At 27.0% G+C, this 19,641-nt stretch overlaps 1 protein-coding gene across 5 annotated transcripts in view; it reads left to right on the forward strand.

The window, feature by feature from the left end:
• Positions 1-13,238: 13,238 nt before the first annotated feature.
• The window catches only part of LOC136089260 (homeobox-like protein HDP1), a 57,944-nt gene continuing 51,541 nt past the window's right edge, over positions 13,239-19,641 (forward strand). For 3 of the 5 annotated variants that reach the window (XM_065815100.1, XM_065815101.1, XM_065815103.1), the window contains exon 1: positions 13,245-13,377. In XM_065815100.1, the coding sequence (XP_065671172.1) occupies positions 13,314-13,377 (64 nt within the window). In that variant the 5' untranslated portion in view covers positions 13,245-13,313. Of the gene's footprint in view, positions 13,378-19,641 lie in introns of all 5 variants that reach the window. The other 2 variants (XM_065815102.1, XM_065815104.1) reach the window with 1 other exon arrangement.

A 19,641-nucleotide genomic window follows, 5' to 3' on the forward strand; every position in this document is an offset into this window, starting at 1 on the left:
TTTATGTTTTATTTAATTAGCAATATAGTTATCTTGATGTTAGATTTTTGTTCAGTTTTTAATTCATGTTATATCATGCGTGTGACAAAATCACAAGAATTTTTTTTATTATTATGTTAGGACCTTTTTGTATTGACAGTTGGATATGTTTACATTTTTACAAAACTAAGCGCCTCTGCCGTAATGGTTCATTTTGTAAGTATACTAAAACATTTTTTTCCAATTTCAAGCCTTAATATATTAATAGGCCTTAGGTATCACATAACTTTCTTTGCATTTTTAGACTCAATACCTTTGATAATTTCAAATCCTAAAAGAAAAATTGTGTGCAACACTTCGCCGCTAGAATTAACTCCGATTAAAAGTTGACAAAACTGATTGATTTTGTACTTTTGAACTATGATAATTAGCCAACCGCATAGTGTCACGCAACTTTTTTATATTTTTTGGAGAGAGCTTTTGGGTTACGTCTGATATTAACTACAAAAGCTATGTGCAACTTTTTGCCTTGCCAAAAAAATGGGTTCAAAGGTGGCAAAAACTAAATTTCTAAAAATTTTTAAAAAAATCTCGAAAATTTAAGCCCAGATTCCGAGTGAACGAAACATTTTTGAAAATTTTTTTTTTCCCCAACAGGTTTTTTCTATATTCTGATCAATATATAAAAAATTCAAGCAATTTGGAGGAGGTCACTTCCACAGTTTCAGGAATTTGCCTGATTCTTAGAAAAAACGGCTCTTAACCATACAAAAAGATATAAGAGAGCAAAGTTTATGAAAATTACGTGTTTTTTGTCAAACGTCAAATGTTTTTTGTTAAGCCGTGGAATCGCTAATTAATCGCTATTAAATGGCTATATTTAAATGGCCCATTTAAATATAGCCATTTAAAATGGCTATAATAAATAGTAAATAAAAGTAGTAGTAAATAAAAGTAGTAGTAATAAATAAATAAAATAAATAAAAGTAGTAGTAATAAATAAATAAAATAAATAAAAGTAGTAGTAATAAATAAATAAAATAAATAAAAGTAGTAGTAATAAATAAATAAAATAAATAAAAGTAGTAGTAATAAATAAATAAAATAAATAAAAGTAGTAGTAATAAATAAATAAAATAAATAAAAGTAGTAGTAATAAATAAATAAAATAAATAAAAGTAGTAGTAATAAATAAATAAAATAAATAAAAGTAGTAGTAATAAATAAATAAAATAAATAAAAGTAGTAGTAATAAATAAATAAAATAAATAAAAGTAGTAGTAATAAAAGTGTAGTAAATAAAAATTAGTATTCAAATTTCGACTTGTTCTTAAGACAAAAAAAATAGTTACTAGAAGATGATTTTGCCAGAGCTAGAACATTAGAGTGGCATTTTTGCCAGTTTCTTAAATAAGCCATTAATTTTTTTTATCTTAAGAACAAGTAGAAATTTGAATACTAAATAAAACGTTTTTGAAAATTTAAAAATCAAAATTTCACACATATACACCCTCTGTTTTGCACATTATACTAAATATTGCTTTTTTACTTTTTCGCTTTAACTAATTTTACTTTAAGCACCAATTCAACGGACGGTTTTGTTATAATTATAGTTTTTTTGTCAACGTTGATTTATCGTTGAAACAACGTTAAATAAAAAAAAGGTTTAAATCGTAACGTTGTTTTAACTTTGAGACATCGTTGAACAACGTTGAAACAACGCTTTAACCTAATTTCAACGTTGAAACAACGTAAAGATGCCGGCTGGGTTGCCCCTCTGCCCAAACATAAGGGCACTAATGTAGTAAAATTTTCAACTTGACGGTCTAAAACTAAATTTAAATTTATTGACAGACTTTAAATATCGCAGAAAAATTTTGTTGGAAACAAAAGTTATGACCATGCAACTTTTTCAACACCCGTCCCCATAAAAAAAATGTAATTGTTAATCGGTGTAAATTTTGCATGGTCATAACTTTAGTAATTGTAAAGGGGTGGCATATGTATCCATGCACATATGCCATTTCTTTTATACTTCCTGAAAAAAACGTTTGCCTTAAGTATAACTTATTTTTATTTGATTCGTCATTAAAACATAAAGAAAAAAAAGACAATGTCTTGCCCTCGAAACGAACTCCGGACTCCGCTCTCAAAGTCCATAATATTAACCTCTCGGCCAAACAAACATATTGACATTATGCAGTTTAACTTTATTAAAATTAACATTTGTATATATATTTGAAGACGTTTTTTAAATTGGGTTCCTATGCCACAAACAAAGAGTTTTGGGTTTGTATAAATTATCTAAGGTACCTTCTCCACCTTTTCTTATTTCAAATTAACTTTTTTTATTGAAGAAAATGATTGGGGGGGGGGGGGGGAAGGGATTAAACTGTTTGAAAAACGTACGTAATTTTTAAAGAGGGTGGGGACTTAAAAGTACGCATGACAATATGGGGGAGGGGAGGGGTTTAAAATTCAAAACTTTTGGCGTAGGTACTTTATGGACCACCCCATATTTAAATTACATGTTTTAAAAAAGAAGAGCAATGCATAAAAATAAAATATTTCTATAAAGAACTTTTACTAAAGTTATAAATAAATTGAGTCTTTATAATAAAGTAATGTTATATATATGTAAAACATTTAAATTTTATTATGGAGAAAATATTCTCTATACAAAAAATTCTGAAAACTTAATAAGAATTACTAAAACTTATGTTATAACATTTTGTATACTTACCTTTATTAAAAAAAAATATTAGAGTTAAACAAATTTAATGAAGGAAAATAGAAACTTCTAATTGTTTAAATGAAGAAGCTTTTTTTTAAAAAGAAAACCCGTTTTTTAACAAAATTTATAACTGATATTTAACTGTATATAAATATCTTATGAAGTATATATCTTTTCAACAAAATTTCCTTAAAATTTTTAATATTAAAAAAATTTTAGATATTAAAAACCTATATCTTTTTAACATTTTTTTAAAACACATTTATACAACAATATTTTTTTAACACATTTTATGAATACACAACTTCATACAGATTTACTTTATGCTTCATCATGACAGTACACCACTTTACTGGCACGGACAACATTCTTGCTCTCAACTATGCCAAGTCACATTATAGCAAACTACAGCACTTAGCTAGCAAGATCAACACTCTTCCTGTAAACTAAGACAAGTCACAATCATTTGAAACTACGCAAACAACATAATAACCACTTATAAATAATACATAACATTTCAAAAACATACTATGTTACATAAAACCACTTCATATATAAAAAATATTAACACACTCACAAAACTTAACAAATGTAAACATAATTTTATTAGAAATAATTAAATATTTATAAATTTGGGATAAGTCACAAATACAATCATATATTTGTTATATTTGTTCAATGACATACACCTCGTGATGAATGTTTATCAATTTTATAAAACAAACGCTCAAAACTTTTTTGGTTTTTATTATAATAAAAGCAAACAAATTTTCTATAACTTTTTAGAGAAAAGGTATAAAACGACCTTGTTCTTAAACATGCAACATAGAATTGACCGTGTGAGATGCAAGGGTTTTGGAGATAAACTTCTCGAGTCATCGTCGTCTTCTAACTTTTAAAAATAAAAATTACAGAATATTATACTTTATAATAAAGATTACAGATTTATATACTTTAACTACAAATGACTAAAGACTTGGATTGTGTTATTATTAAAATGCATCAAATAGATAAGTTACCTGATAAGTTACATAGATAAGTTACCTGATTTTAAAAGTTATTATACTAAATTAAAAATAACATAAGGTTTATCTATTTTTACAGACGTTAATAAACTAAAATGTTATCGATCTTATTACTGATTAGGCAGATATTACCAGATTATAAATATTTAAGAGTACCTCATCAGGAGATCAAAAATATAAAGAGAAATGTTAAACGGCAAAGCATACTAAAAACTCCGTGTCGAACCATAATCATAAAAACGCATAGTCCAGCCAGTTGGGCCGTTTTCGCAAGATTCTTTTGTTTTTTAACAATAAAAATTAAAAATTTGAATTAATGTTGAAAAAAGTTTATTTATTGTGCCCAGACTACCAATAAGTGCACAAAAATCTAAAAAACGTTATTGAAAAATTTAATGGTAATGCGAAAGTTTTTTATGCACAATTTTACAAACTTGCTGGTCAGAAAGGTTTTATGAAAAATCTCACAGATAAAACCTCAACTCTTGTAGGATATGACCTTGCAAATCACATTTTGGCTCACGTGACTAAGTCTAAGAATGCCACCTCAGTTTTAGTAATTGATGATGAAACTAAGTTTACAGAGAAGGAAAAAAATTTAATTGAATATTTGGATGGGTATGTATTTAGTACTTTTTATCGAAGGATACGTTATTCAAAAAGTTGGCATACCAGATTTTGTCAAGAAACATTCTCAATTCTGTTGGCTGGAAAAGTTGTAGAAAATGATTCTAATTGTAGAAAATGATTCTGATGCTTTGTCACTATTTAAAATAACAGAAATACCATTCAGAAAATCAACAAAAATTTTAAGTAAAAAAATTGACTGCAGCATGACTGCAGAGTTACTTCAAGATGTTGCGGTTTTATCTCACTTCTCAAAAATTTGCAATGTTTCTTCTACCAAAGTATATAAAGAAATGTCTCTCAATCTTCTAGACCATTTTTCAACTATTTAATTCGTGTTCGCTCAATTTCCTATTCAAAATACCTTGTGAACTTGCATAAAATCAAGTCTAAGAACAAAAGAACAAATTCATTAGGAAAAGAAATCAAGAAAGGAACTTTGAACACCACTAAATAGTTTAGATAAAAAATAGACATTAGAAAAGGTTATTTTCATAGCCACAAATGTCATCAAAAACATATTCATGCATAGGAACTTTATTGCAGCAAGATGGAGAGATGCAATGATTAATAAAGTGAAAACCAAATGAAATTAAGTAAGCTTTTATTTTAAGTATCAAATGTTATATAATTAAAACTAGTTTAATAGTTATTTATTTTTACCATTTTATTAAAATTATTTTATGAAAATAATTTTGAAATAAATAATGTTAAGAATTTTATTTTAGCCTCCTCTTTCTTTGTAACACATCTTCAACATAGGACCACTTTTCAGTCTTCTAAGGAACTTTAAAGGTTAACAATGTACCTTAATTTTTCATATCACTATTTTCAAGAAGAGTTCGCAACTCTTGAATGCTGAAAAATAGTATTCAAGACATGAGAACCCATTGGTCTCTTATCGTATTGTTATTATACCCAAAATCATGTAAAGATGGGTTATCCTTTTTTCTTCCAATGGCTCGTTGTTAGACAAAATAATTTTCTAATGAATCTTGAAATAGCCGTTCAGTTAAAACATATTGGACACCCATATTTAAAAGGTATTTAATTAAATCAATAACTGAATGAACAGTAATATTGATCCCTTCATATGTTTGCCAAGATAAAAACATATTCCCCCAATCAGCCTTTGTTCAAATTTCCAGATCTTTGATCTAAAGACAATTTCCAATCTTCAAAATATTTTAAAAAGAATTCAGTCAATCATATCAGCCTTTCATCATTCCTTAAATAAAATGGCTTGGAAAATCAATTTTGATTTCTAGTTCAATCTGTAATATTTTTCACATTTAAACGATCAAAAAAATCATTTCACATCCGACAATATTTAGCAGTTCGAGAGGCTTCAGCAGGACCAAATGCCTTTAAAGCAGTGCTTATAGTTGAACTAAGTACTTGAGCTGCTAATTTTACATTCATTTTGGAAAATGGGCTTAACCTAACATGTTCTAAGGAGAGATTTGGGCAAGTGTGAAGGCCACAGTTTAGATCTTCATAAAATAATTCAGATAATTGGTTCCACAAAATATGATTATCAGTATTCTACATATGCCTTCCTTTACCTGATGCAGAATAAAAAGACAGTTTTGAGCAGTCTTTGTCAAATGTGGAAGATCAGCTATAAAATATATATAACGATCGTCATCAGCAAATTTAATTTTGATGCGATAGATAAATTTAACGTTTGTGTTAATGTCTTGTTCTTCTGTCATATGAAAATGCACGCTAAAAAATTTTCGATTGCATGAGGCACCATCACTAGTTGTAGCAGTTACTTATAGATTGCATGAAAGATCTAAAATACTGACAGCCTTCCAAAATAAGGGAAATAATTGAATAGCGTGGATGTTTGTAGTAGCAAAGTTTGCAAAACTACATTTAAAAGGGTTTACAATACCTCTCACAAGGAAAACAAGGATATGTGCTGCAATTCCATCAACTTTGTTAAGAGTTGCATAGTTAATATTTGTGTCACGAAGATCAACAAATGCAATATGATCACCAGAATACTTATCCCAAACCAAATTTTCCTGAATTTTCATTTCATCAAATAAAAGAGTATCGCTCTTTTATTTGATGTTTTTGCTCAGAAAAATCCTTTACCTTTAAACTTAATTTATTGACAATTAAATCCTCTTTGTGGTTAAATCCTCTTTTTGGTTGGATATAGTTTTTGTAGTCTCTTAAACGCCTTTGACTTGGTAAAATTACAAATCCAGAATCTGTTTTTTCATTAAAACGATTTTCGTCATTAGCAGCAGGAGACTTTGCAACAAGACCTAAACAATAGCGAATAATCATTGGACGATAACGAATTCCATGTTTTGAAGTATTTAAGTATTTTTGCTGCTCATCTCAAAATAGCTTCATAAATGGAGTGACTGTCCTATAAGTTTTCGATAGGATTGAAACCTTATAGGTAAAGTCTTTGAGCAGGTCATCACTGACAAGATGAGAGGATTTACTCAATTCCTTTTGCATTTTTTTTTATGTTCTCTTTTAGCAATTTATTTTCGATAATTTTAAACAATAATTTTGTAGGGATAATTTTACACGTTCTGGTGCAGTTTTAGAAATTGGAGCTCAAAGTTTAGCTAGAATAAGTTATTTATCATTATTTTTTTGAAAAAATATTTTTTCTTGAGACTGAAGACATTGGCATGCTTTACAAATTTCATCCTTAATAATAATAACTTTGCATGAAAGAGATCGGATATGTTCTGTTTAATTTAAAGGTAAAGAATAACTATGAAATAATTCAAACTTTTTAGGTATATCATTAATAAGATATCCATAATAACTAACTGATTTACATTGATTATCATCAATGTAAATTTCGTACTTCGGAACAGTGTGAACATCATCCATCTTACTCAATTTAAAAAAGTTTAACTAGCATTTGTATCCCAGTAAAGTTTTTGAAAGCTAATACGTTTAACCAATTCCTTAAAAGACTTATATGACTTACTATTACCTGCTTCATCTGATATAGAAGAAAAAGCTGATCTCTTTAGGGATATAGAAGAAGCTGATCCTCATGCTTTGGGAATAAGCAAACATGAAGAAGGGTATTGCAATGAAAAGCTTTTAACTGGAAGATTTAATGTAGGTAGTGAACCAGGCTTGAGAGTATAAGATTTTAATTGGATTGACAATTAACATGTTAGCCTCGTAATGCTTTTTGCAAATAAACGATATTTTTTTATTTTATTTAGGTCTTTAGGTTTTCGTCAATTACTCTAACTTTAGTCAATTACTCTAGATGAAATCATCATCGGTGGATGATATCTTAAAAAGTGATATACCTTTATTTCTTCGAGAATTACCACAACCGAAAATGGAACAATTAGCACCAGGCATTTGCAAATACCAAGGATAAATCAACAACCTTTTTTTAAATATTATTCTTAAACGACTCTTTGTTTACAAACAGTGTGCACTAGTTAGTAGACTGGGTTCTAAAAATACGCTAACAATAAGATAAACAAAAGCGCTCCTCAACTGGCCAGACTATAAATTTTATGACTATGCACAGTGGGCCAGTAGGTGGACAAAATGGGAAAAATTTTAGTTGTCTAATCTTGAAAACCTATTTAATTTTAGTATCTACATATATTAGGAGAAATCTATTGATAATTTATTTATATTAAATCCCTTAGTTACCAGGACTCTAAGCATTTGAATATTGAGATAAAATAAAAAAATAAAAAAATAATAAATAAGTAATTAACGGTGACATCAACGTTGTGTTATATTTCAATTACATCTACGTTTTTGAAACAAAAAATTAGTACATGTTATTCTAGAGTATTTAGAGATAAGAAAAACCAATGTGTGAAATAAATTTGTCATAGCATGTTATCTCAGTTATGCTTTGAAAATCACAGATTAAAAAAAAAAATTTCTTAAGAAACTTGTTTTTTGCCGCACAATAACTAATAATTACCACAATTTGCCATGTGTTGTCTTTATTTGAGCTATATGATGCTTCAATCGAGTTTTAATTGATTGCTCGTCCCCTTAAATCCCCGTTCAGATTTTATGTATGTTTTAACTTGGTTGCTATGGTACTAAATTTTGCATAGCAACAACTCATTTTTACATTAACGTTGTTTTAACAGTATTTTACTTGCGCTGAATACACAATATTGGGGGTATGTATTAAAATAAGATTTAGAATTCTTATGAGGTTAACTTTTTTTGGTTATTATGGATACCTTACTTTGCATAACATAGCAACAACATATTTTCGGTAGTTGTTAGTAATTTAATTACTAACACTGACAGTAATTTAATTACTTTTAATTTTAATTACTAACACTTGTAGTAACTTAATTACTAACAAGTATTAGTAGTCCAGGCGGCATATATATTATAACATTTTACTTTTAAATACAAAATACTTGTTACAATAATTATTTAGATATGGTTTTGTTAAACTTAGACATTCATAGTTTTCTCCAAAAAAACAATCTTATTATTTCAAAACAAAATATTACTGAAGATATATTAAAATTTATTCAGCCAAAATTTGCTGATTTTAAAGACGTTGATTTTAGACATGCTGTTCAACGATTTGTTTACTTGTATGAAAAAAAGTGGAAATCTGCAAACTATACTGTGAAAAATTTTGAAAAGAAGTTTGTGAACTGGCTTAATGAATATTTAATTGTCAGAAAAAAAGACAATGAACCAACTGCAAGTAGACGTGGTCGAAAACCAGTTGCATTTGATAATAGTTCTAATAAAACTAAAAAACGGCGTGTATCTTGTTTAATTGAATCTTATTCATCCAATGAATTATTTTTTGCTGCTAATAAAAAATTTAGAGATGAATCTGTTGTTATTGCTGCCAAGAATGTTTTAAATATATATAAATACAGATAAAGCAACTAAATATTCAGCAGACGAAGCACTGGCTTTAATAATTGATGCAAGTCTGACAAAAGCTTCCTATCAATTGATTAGAAGCGGAGCCTTGGAGAAAGAATATAACATCTACCCCGCTTACAATGATGTCAGAGATGCAAAATTGAAATGTTATCCTGCAAACATAACAGTGGAGGACTATTCAGCTTCAGTTCCTTTAAAAGATTTAATGACTCATACTTTGCAAAGAATCTGTGCAGTTCAGGAACCTGTGCTAAGGCACTTGATATTGAACGACAAAGCAATAAAAACAATGACACTAACGTGTAAGGCTGGTTTTGATGGTGCTACTGGCCAAAGCATTTATAAACAAGTTTTATCAGAACCTGACATTAACAGAGATTTAAAGCGTGAAGAATCATTATTTATTACTTGTCTTGTCCCATTGGATTTGACTGCATTTAACAACAGCAACGAAAAGGTGCCTATTTGGAGAAATCAAAAGTCGTCCTCCACAGCCTATTGTAGACCCATAAGATTTGCATACAAAATGGAATCCAAGGAATCTGTGATTGAAGAAGATCAGTTCATTAAAAGTGAGATAGAAAGCTTGGGTATGATTTTATTAGAGGTTTGCGGATCTTCTATTGAAGTGAATTGTATTATTGAACTTACAATGATTGATGGGAAGGTTCAAACAATATTATCTGAAAAAAATAACTCATACCAATGCTGTTCAGTGTGTGGTGTCTCTCCAAAAAATATGAATAGTCTTGATATCCTTAATATAGATTATACTAACAGAGAGTTCAAATATGGTCTTTCCAGTCTTCATGCATGGATTCGATTTTTTGAGATGTTATTTCACATTGCATATAAAAAAGAAACAAGAAAGTGGCAAGCAAGATCTAAAGAACACAAAGAAAAGGCATCTGTAGCTAAACAAAAGATTCAGACTGATTTTATGAACAAAATGGGACTTGTTGTTGATTTCCCTAAAAGTGGTGGTTCTGGAACAAGTAATGATGGCAATACCTCAAGGCGTGCTTTTGCAGCATATGAACAAACAGCTGAAATTCTGGGTATTGACCAAAACCTTATATTCAGATTTTACATTATCTTGGTAACGCTCTCTTCAGGATATGAAATAGACTGCTTAAAGTTCAAGGATTATTGTTTTGACACTTTTAGACTATATGTGTCCCTTTATCCATGGTATTACATGGCTCAATCAGTTCACAAAGTATTGATACATGGACATGACATAATTAAAAGCCTTACATTACCCATCGGACTTATGTCAGAGGAAGCTCAAGAGGCTAGAAATAAAGACTTTAAATCTTATCGCGAAAATTTCAGCCGAAAAACATCCAGAAAACCAACAAATACCGATCTTATCAATAGACTCCTAGTTTCCAGTGATCCTGTTATTTCATCATTGCGTAAATCAACATCACACCAAACAAATCATAAAGCATTTCCTTCAGATGTTTTACAATTACTTAAACAATCTTCAAACGATATTATTGTTTTATAATTTTTTGATGTAATTTAAAATTGATAACGTTTTCTTGCACTATTTTTTGCTTTTATTATTCCTAAAACATTTTTTACCTAAATACTCAATTTTTATTCAATATAGGTGGGTCAAAAATCCGATAAGATATTCAAATATCAATTTACCACTTTGTAACTAAGGAAAGTATCCGGTAACTAAGCAATATAAGTATCCATAACAACTAAATTTAAAAAATTATCACTTTTGTAAGAAGTGTGATCTCATATTGGTACTAATGCCAAATTTAGTGAATATAGCACTTATAAAATATCTGCAGATAACAAAAGTAGGTTGATGCTAAGCAAAATAAAGGTATCCATAGCAACGAAATAAAATAATATTACCTTCATAAAAAGCGCAGACATCATATTAGTACTCATACTAATTTTAGTGAATATAGCTCTAATATTAAATTAGTTATGAATTTTGTCCAGTAAAAGTGCATTCTGGCCCACTGTGCTATGGTCAAACGCGCACGAATGGGTAACAGTAGTATAAAGTTCAGCAATAATATTTAGTGGTTTTATAAATATGTATTAATAGAGGTAGAGAGAGAAAGAGATTTATTATTATGTATATATATATGTATATATGTATATATATATATATATATATATATATATATATATATATATATATATATATATATATATGTATATATATATATATATATGTATATATATATATATATATATATATATATATATATATATATATATGTATATATATGTATATGTATATATATATATATATATATATATATATATATATATATATATATATATATATATATATGTATATGTATATATATATATATATATATATATATATATATATATATATATATATTTATAAATACATACATATATTTTTAAATGTAGAGACCTTAAAAACTTAGCTTAAGAAGATGTTAAGCCGAGGTACTTATCAAAAACAACAATTTTTTTTTTTTAAAACTAATTTCAATATATAATAAAGTATTCGTTTAAATGTCATAAAATATTTTGGTTTCCAGTAACGATAACTGTTTTTCAGAATTAATAGATACATTTCTAATTGCTCATTAAATTAAGTTTCAATTTTTTAAAGGTAATTATAAAACAATGATAACACCATGATAAAACCATGATAAAATCATGGTATAACTATGATAAAAGAATGATAAAGTAACAATAAAAAAATGATCAAACAATAATAAAACATTAATAACACAATAATAAAGCAATGATAAAACATTTATAAAACAATTTATAAAACATTTATAAAACAAGACAGAACTAAAAAAAAGAATTTAAACTTAAGAAAAAGTATAAAAGTTCAAACTTATATAAAAAAAAGTAATAAAAAATAAATAAGTATTAATTTAAGTTATATAGTATAGTTACGTTGAAAAATTAATAAAGCTTTTAAAATTGTGTGGACCATAATCGAACTTATATCATAATTGTTTACCAAGTTATTATTAACTTGAATAAAGAATCACAAAGCTGTTCAAATATAATAAAGAAAATTTGTGAACATTGTTATTCTTTAACATATAAGCTCTTTATATATAAAGATTAAATCTTAATTTAATACTTGCGTTACGACAGAAACAACAGGATTTGTCAAACATGAATATAATAGCATTGCAAAACTATTTTTAAATCATTATAATGCTTTCTTAAAACAGTTATTGGAAAAGTATATCTAAATATTTATAGAATTATATAAAATTTATCTTTATAGGTTTTTTATGGAACCTAAAACTGGTCAAATAATGTATGTTTTGTAATTACAGTTTTGTAATAAATTTCATTAAATAGTTTGTTTAGTATTTGTTAAACAGTTGATTAAGTAAGAGTTCATACAATTTTTACTTCTATAAACTAAGGTAGTTGTTTTTAGGTTATTTGTGGCAGTCTGAGTAAAGTTTTAGTTGTCTACATAAAATTTTTAAATCTTGCCTTTAAGTTTTGTGTGGGCCTGCATCGGATTAATACTGGAGTTTTTAAATCTGTAATCTTTGTAACTATTGTTATTAAATAATTAATAACTGAAATGTAGTTATTTTATATTAGGCTGTGCTATGTTCACCTAATAAAGATACTTTATATGGTGAACGTATTTAAACTGATTTTATAAAAGAAGTAATTTTAAAGAATAACTAATTTTATAAGTGATATTTAAAACTAATTCATAACAGATGCTTCGATGTCTCCAACATTATTTGTTTACTAACACCCAACATCAAATATTGTTTAATAACACCACCAACAACGTAAGTTCACTCAATTGTAGAACAAAAGTTATAATTGCAAAGTTTTATCAATTTGTACTAAAATTTTTTGAAAAGATTTTTTACCTTTTTTTATACATATTTCCTAATAAAATAACTAACAGATATATAATATTAATCTATATGTAATGTGAATACCTTTGTTTTTCATTTTATTATTATTTTAGTAATAGATTGTCCTATTTAAAAATTGCGAATACTATTTATTACCCTTTTATTAGTTTATTATTATTACCCTGGATGTTTTATGGCTTACAAAAAGAAATGGGAATTTTACAGTTATGCTGTTGTGTTCAAAAACGTGGTATTGTTTTATGTACTAGTTTAAATTTACTTTTTAATTTTTTATTTTTTAATTTAATATTTGTAAATGTTAGCATACCTAGTTTATAAATATATTAAAACAATTATTTCAAGTACCATATTTAGCAATATTATAAAGTTTTTTTGAAAGATTTTTTATTTGAGTAAAGAAAATTTCTTTATTCATCTTTGAATAACAATTTTTGCTTCAAGCTCTTCCAAATTCTCAGCTCTCCAATTATTCTCGTACACTAGCCATTTTAAATTACCCCAAAAATTTTCAATTGGTCTTGCTTCTGAAACGATAGCTGGGTTTATATATTTGGTTAAAACTTTGATTTTTTTCAATTTTAAAAAGTTGATGACCGACTTTGCCTAATGTGATCGAGCTAGATCAGGCCAGAAGATAGACTCATTGTCTTTTTTATAATATTCTGATACTAGAGGAAGTAAAGTTTTTTCAAGTATCTCTTTATAATTGAACTGGTTTATTGCCTGCTTGCTGTGATGAATATAAAGAGGGCTTATTCCACGGGGGCTGATGCAACAAGAAACTAAGAGCTTGTCCTCGTACTTTTTACGCATATTGTATTTTACTTGGTCAGAACATTGAGAAAGATCAGCGGCATAAAACCTATCATTACCAGCTAATGTGCTATTGTTTAAGTTAAAATAGCTTTCATTATCCATAACAAAATCCAAGTTTTTATAATTTTCGTACAATTTACGACGCATAGCTTTTTTCTGCTGATGGCTACAATCGGGACGATTTGTTTTTTTGAAAGTTCGAATGTTAGTCATTGTTTTTAATACTTGGGAAACTCGAGTTTGACTACAGTTAAAAACTTGAGCTACTTTCTTTTGGGAACACCCTGACTTATTTTCAAAAAATGCAGCAATCTTTGGAATATTTTCTTTAGTAGCTACCTTAGCGATTCAACCACATCAAACTTTTCTTTTTAGAGATCCATTCTCCAATTTTACGATTTTATTGTAAGCAGTTGATCTGGGTAAACAGTAAATGGGGTAAATGGGGTAAATGGGGTAAACCCCATTCCATAAACTGCTTAGCAACAAACGCTTTACTTTTTTCTCGATTTTTTTGGAAAAAAATTTTGATAATTTTTTCGAGAATCTCTATTTTGACACATTTTTTTTTCAATATTTAAATAATATTTTTAACTTAATTAAATTAAATTTAAATAGATTTTAAAGTCCTCTTTCAAATATATATATTTATTAAACGTTATAACGTTTAATAAATATATATATTAAAAGTTAACAAACAAAAAGGTTTTCTTACGTTTAATATATATAAAATATATTAAATGTTAACAAACGTTTTTATTGCAGTAAAAATTTTATTACTGTAATTTACAATTTTCTTGCTTTTTCCGAAGAATACAGAACAGAAATACGATAAAAAAAAGTAATTTCTTCAAAACTATTGGAAAAATATATGTGGATAAATATGTGTATAGATAACTACGCAAATAAGTACTTATAAATATAATCATAATAAATATTTAGATCTTGTCTAATGTTATGGTGTTAACTTGTATAAATCAACCAAGAAGTTGACAAATATGTTCTGAGGTAGCACAAACATAAGGCATAAAAATAAAACATTCAGACAAATTATAAAAATATCCAGAGACAACTTCGATTCTCTATAACTTGCAGTCAAAATATGATATTGAGTTTTTTTCCAGCTGTTAAGTATAGAGTTAGTTTATAAATATAAAACAGAAAACCAGTAAGAAAAAAAAATGTAAAGAGTTATTCTTTGTTTAGTAAGAAGAACGGGATAAGAAAGGCAAAATGTTGGAAATGCAACTCCACTAACTGCTGTTAAATATCAGAAAACAGATTGCCGTGTAATGGTAACAAACTAATTATTTTAAATATGAAATTTATATTCCGTCTTTGGTAATTTATAGTGATATCCATCTGCGCAGGTGATTGTAGGTAGTGCTCCGGAAGTCTCTTGCAAGATGCAAACATTCCCCATAATACACATTATTTTAAAATTTTCTATTATAAGAACAGCAATCTGCTTATCAAGTTTTAGAGAGAATATCGTCTAATAATGTAGCACAGTATTGTCCAGAGAGTAGTTTGCAGATTCTGCTATTTCTGTAAAAAGGATAAGTTAAGAATATTTAACAGTTTTAAAATTCATTTGGTCTCCAAATTAAATTGAGTTAAATGATTTTTTAATGGTAAAAAAAAACAAAAAAAACTATTACTCCAGTAGAGTCCAGTATTATCCATAGCTCTTTAGGAATAAGCTAAACTCTAGACAAAGTTTACATTTACCCCAAGAGTTTACATTACATTAAAGAAAAGTAATTTTTTGACCTCAAACTTGCACAGTCAGTTTGTCAAACAATGAGTTATTTGTTTAAGATAAACCAGGCCGTGAAATCTTTTACCCAAATGAGAGTAACGTCATATAATAACTTATAAAAACCTTACTGAGAGTTTGGAATAAGAAAAAGCCTATGAGAAGAAGCCCGGATATGAAGCCCGGGCATGTCAGTGTGCAAATGGAAAACGCAAACTTAAAAAATAAAATTGGCGAACTACAGAATTCTGTTAAGTTAATAAATGAAAAATACAAAAGCATATTATCAGAACTGACTGAATCTAAAAAAAAAATAGCAACATCAACTTTAAATAACCCTAGCATTGACCTTGAGCAGAGCAATAATATGATTAAATACAAGCTAGCAGAACTAGAGGTTTGCAGTCACCGAAATAATTAAAGGTTTAGTTGGATCAAAGAAAGCGATAATGAAACTTGGCAAGAAAGCGAGATAAAAATACAAAATTTGTTACATTCAAAACTTGGTATTAAAGAGAGTATTGTAGTCAAAAAAGCACAACAGATCTAGAGTTGTTAAATTCTTAAATTATAACGATATGACTCATATATTTTAAAGGTATTATATACTAACTACATAAATGAAGATTATAATGAGAGAACAACTGAAATAAGAAAAAAGTTGCTGATGGAAGCTAAAAAACTACGAAAAAAGGTAAATATGCGAAAGTTGTTTACAATAAATTGATAACGCGTGATTTTTAGAATAAGAATTCTTTTATTACTAAAATGGATTCCGTTCTGGCTAATGATTTTGAATTATCGTCATTTAATTTTATTTAAATAAATTACTATTTTATTGATAAAAGATCAGACCCAGATCTAAGTTATTTTAGAAAAGCAGGTGCATTACAAAGTAATTGCATTTGTTTCTATGCAAACTAAATAAAAGAATTCTTTGAGTGTGATCGTTCGAATGTTTTGCTTATTAAAATAAGAAGTTTAAAAAAAAAAAATTGAAAATATTTTTATAAGTATCAAAGATACCCTAAACATTTTTAGTTTAATTTGTATAACCGAAACATGGTGCGATTCTGATGAAGTAAATTCTAATTCAAATATCAACTTGCCTGGTTTTAAAATAGTATAACTAAAGCGGAAAAGCGAGGTCAAGGTGCTTCTTTATATAAAAGAATGTTTTCAATTTGTTACGAGGTTTGGCATGAAGACGATATTTCTGAAGACGATAAAGAGATTTTAAAAATCGAAATTTTAACCAAAAATACTAAAATTATATTTTTAAGTTATTGCTATCGCCCACCTTCTGGCGTAATTTAATGTTTTAACAATTATTTAATTACAACAACTATTAAAAAAACTGATCAAAAAACCAATTAAACTATTTAATTTATTAATAGATAAACCAACTAGAATCACCGAAAAAACAGCTTCGCTAATTGAAAATATCATAACAAACGATATTTTTAATGAATCTCTAAAAAAAGGTATTATTAAAAGTGACATCTCCGATACTTTTCCTATTTTTTTCTCAACAAATATAGAATCAAATTAAATACTAATTGACAAATAAATCTTTTTTAAACGCATCTACAACGAAGCAAATTTATCATTGCTTAGGGACTAACTGTCATTGCTTAATTGGAAAAATACAAACACTTCGTCTTACATTAACTTAGCTTACAATCAATTCCTAAAATATTTTTATGAAATTTATGATGCAAAATTTCCAAAAAATAAAATAAATCTAAAACCGAAAAATGTAAAATCGCCATGGATTACAAATAGTCTAAGAAATCTTCAAAAGTAAAACAAAAATAATACAGTTAATATTTAAAAGCTAAGACAACTTAAAGTAAAACCAACTACAAGAATAATGCAAAAGTTTTTGAAAGACACAAGAAAAATAAAAAAATAACTGTTTTAATTTACTTAAGCAAAACGAAAACCATTTCAAACGCATATTGGAAAAATGTAAGAGAAACTACTGGTAACACTAAATCACAATCATTCGCCTTAAAAAACGACATTAAAACTAATAATGAAACGGTTTATGATTCTCATGAAATAGTAATTGAACTAAACAAAATTAAAAATTAAGAATTTAAAAATTGAACTATAAAAATTTTAAATGCCATAAAAATTGATTTAACAATGAAAGCTCATATAGCCGCACGATTGCAACGTGTCAGTAAACTTTTAACCTGCCATAACTTCCATTTTGTGTGAATGGCCACGTAAAGACAGTCATCAATGTAAAAAACTGCATTAACATTTGCTTATATTCGACCATTCTTTTTAAAAAATACTATGGAGCTTACAAAAATTATTTTAACTGTACAAATAAGAAAAGCAACCATTTAGTGAGTTACACTTTAACGATAACCAGGTTTTAATGAAGATATATATATATATATATATATATATATATATATATATATATATATATAATTTATTAAGGAATTTTAAGATAAATAAAAACTTTGTTGTGAAGATATAAAACAAAATGCAGATAAGGATAAAACAAAATGAAACCAAGGATAGAGCTTTGTGGTACCCAAAAAGTTACTGAAAGTAAAGAAGAGTTGTGGTTTTTGAGGACATGACTTTAATAAAGTGAAAAACTTGATAATCTCTAAAAAGTTTCCAATAAAAGACCACAATTGTAGAGCTAACTTTTCATAAAATAAAAAAAAAAATAAGCTGGACATTGATATTTAATATTTTCTTATTATAGAACTTTTACATAAACTTAAATTATTTCATACTATGTAAATTTTTAAGATTAGATTTATAGTTTTTCAATTGTACATATTTTTTTTTTTTTTGTTATTCACCTCCTCAAGGCCAAGAAGGCCACTACAGATGAGGAGGCTACTTAATAGTGGTTATAACCCTCTCTCAACTCTATAACTCCGAAACACGAACCTCAATATAAATATACACACACACACACACACACATATATATATACATATACATATATATATATATATATATATATATATATATATATATATATATATATATATATATATATATACATATATATATATATATATATATATATATATATATATATATATATATATATATATATATATTTATATATAGTTTAAGTAACACCATTAATAATATACTTTATATATACTTACTTCAAGCAATACTTTTTCAATTATTGATAACATTATTACTAATATTGTCATGACTTGCCAAATCAACAGTGGAATATTAAAAACTGATATCAGCGATCATTTTCCAAATTTTCTTGTAAATTAAGGTGGTAGTATAGTAATTAAAATTGAAAAATTCATTTTTTCAAATATACATTTTTTAGCTAATATAACTATTGCGTAGTCGAAATCTTATCTTGCTTTATAATAAAAAAATCAGTATATACCTCTGAAATTGCTTTTAAATTGTTCAATATCAATTTTTATCCATAGCAACGCTTTATTTACCAGGTTGCTACGGGTTTTTGCAATCAAAGTTATATAAAATAAGCGATAAAAACAGTTTCATGCTTAACTTTTATAATGAAAATTGTTAATCAGCAGTTACTTCTTGTTTATTGACTCGATTTATACGCGAATGAGCACGCTTTATTGCTAATTTTTGCTCTTTATAAGTTCACCAATAGTCTATAGTGTAGTATGCATCAGTCAATTTATAAAATATCTTATTTTAATAAAAGTGTAATGGGTCGAACGAAAAGAAAACAATCTTCTAAAAGAGTATACCAAAATAAGAAAAGAAAGTTTTATGGAAACAGACATACAAATGTCTGCAAAAATAATGAAACCGTAGCCATACCTTCAGTTGAAAACATACCATGTTCCTCATCCTACAAGAAGTTGTTCAACAAAGAAGTTGTAAATGAACCTCAACAGATAAACGAAACTTTAACTTTATTATGAACTT

This window comes from Hydra vulgaris, chromosome 13, assembly GCF_038396675.1.
Source record: "Hydra vulgaris chromosome 13, alternate assembly HydraT2T_AEP".
Classification (NCBI taxonomy): Eukaryota; Metazoa; Cnidaria; class Hydrozoa; order Anthoathecata; family Hydridae; genus Hydra; species Hydra vulgaris.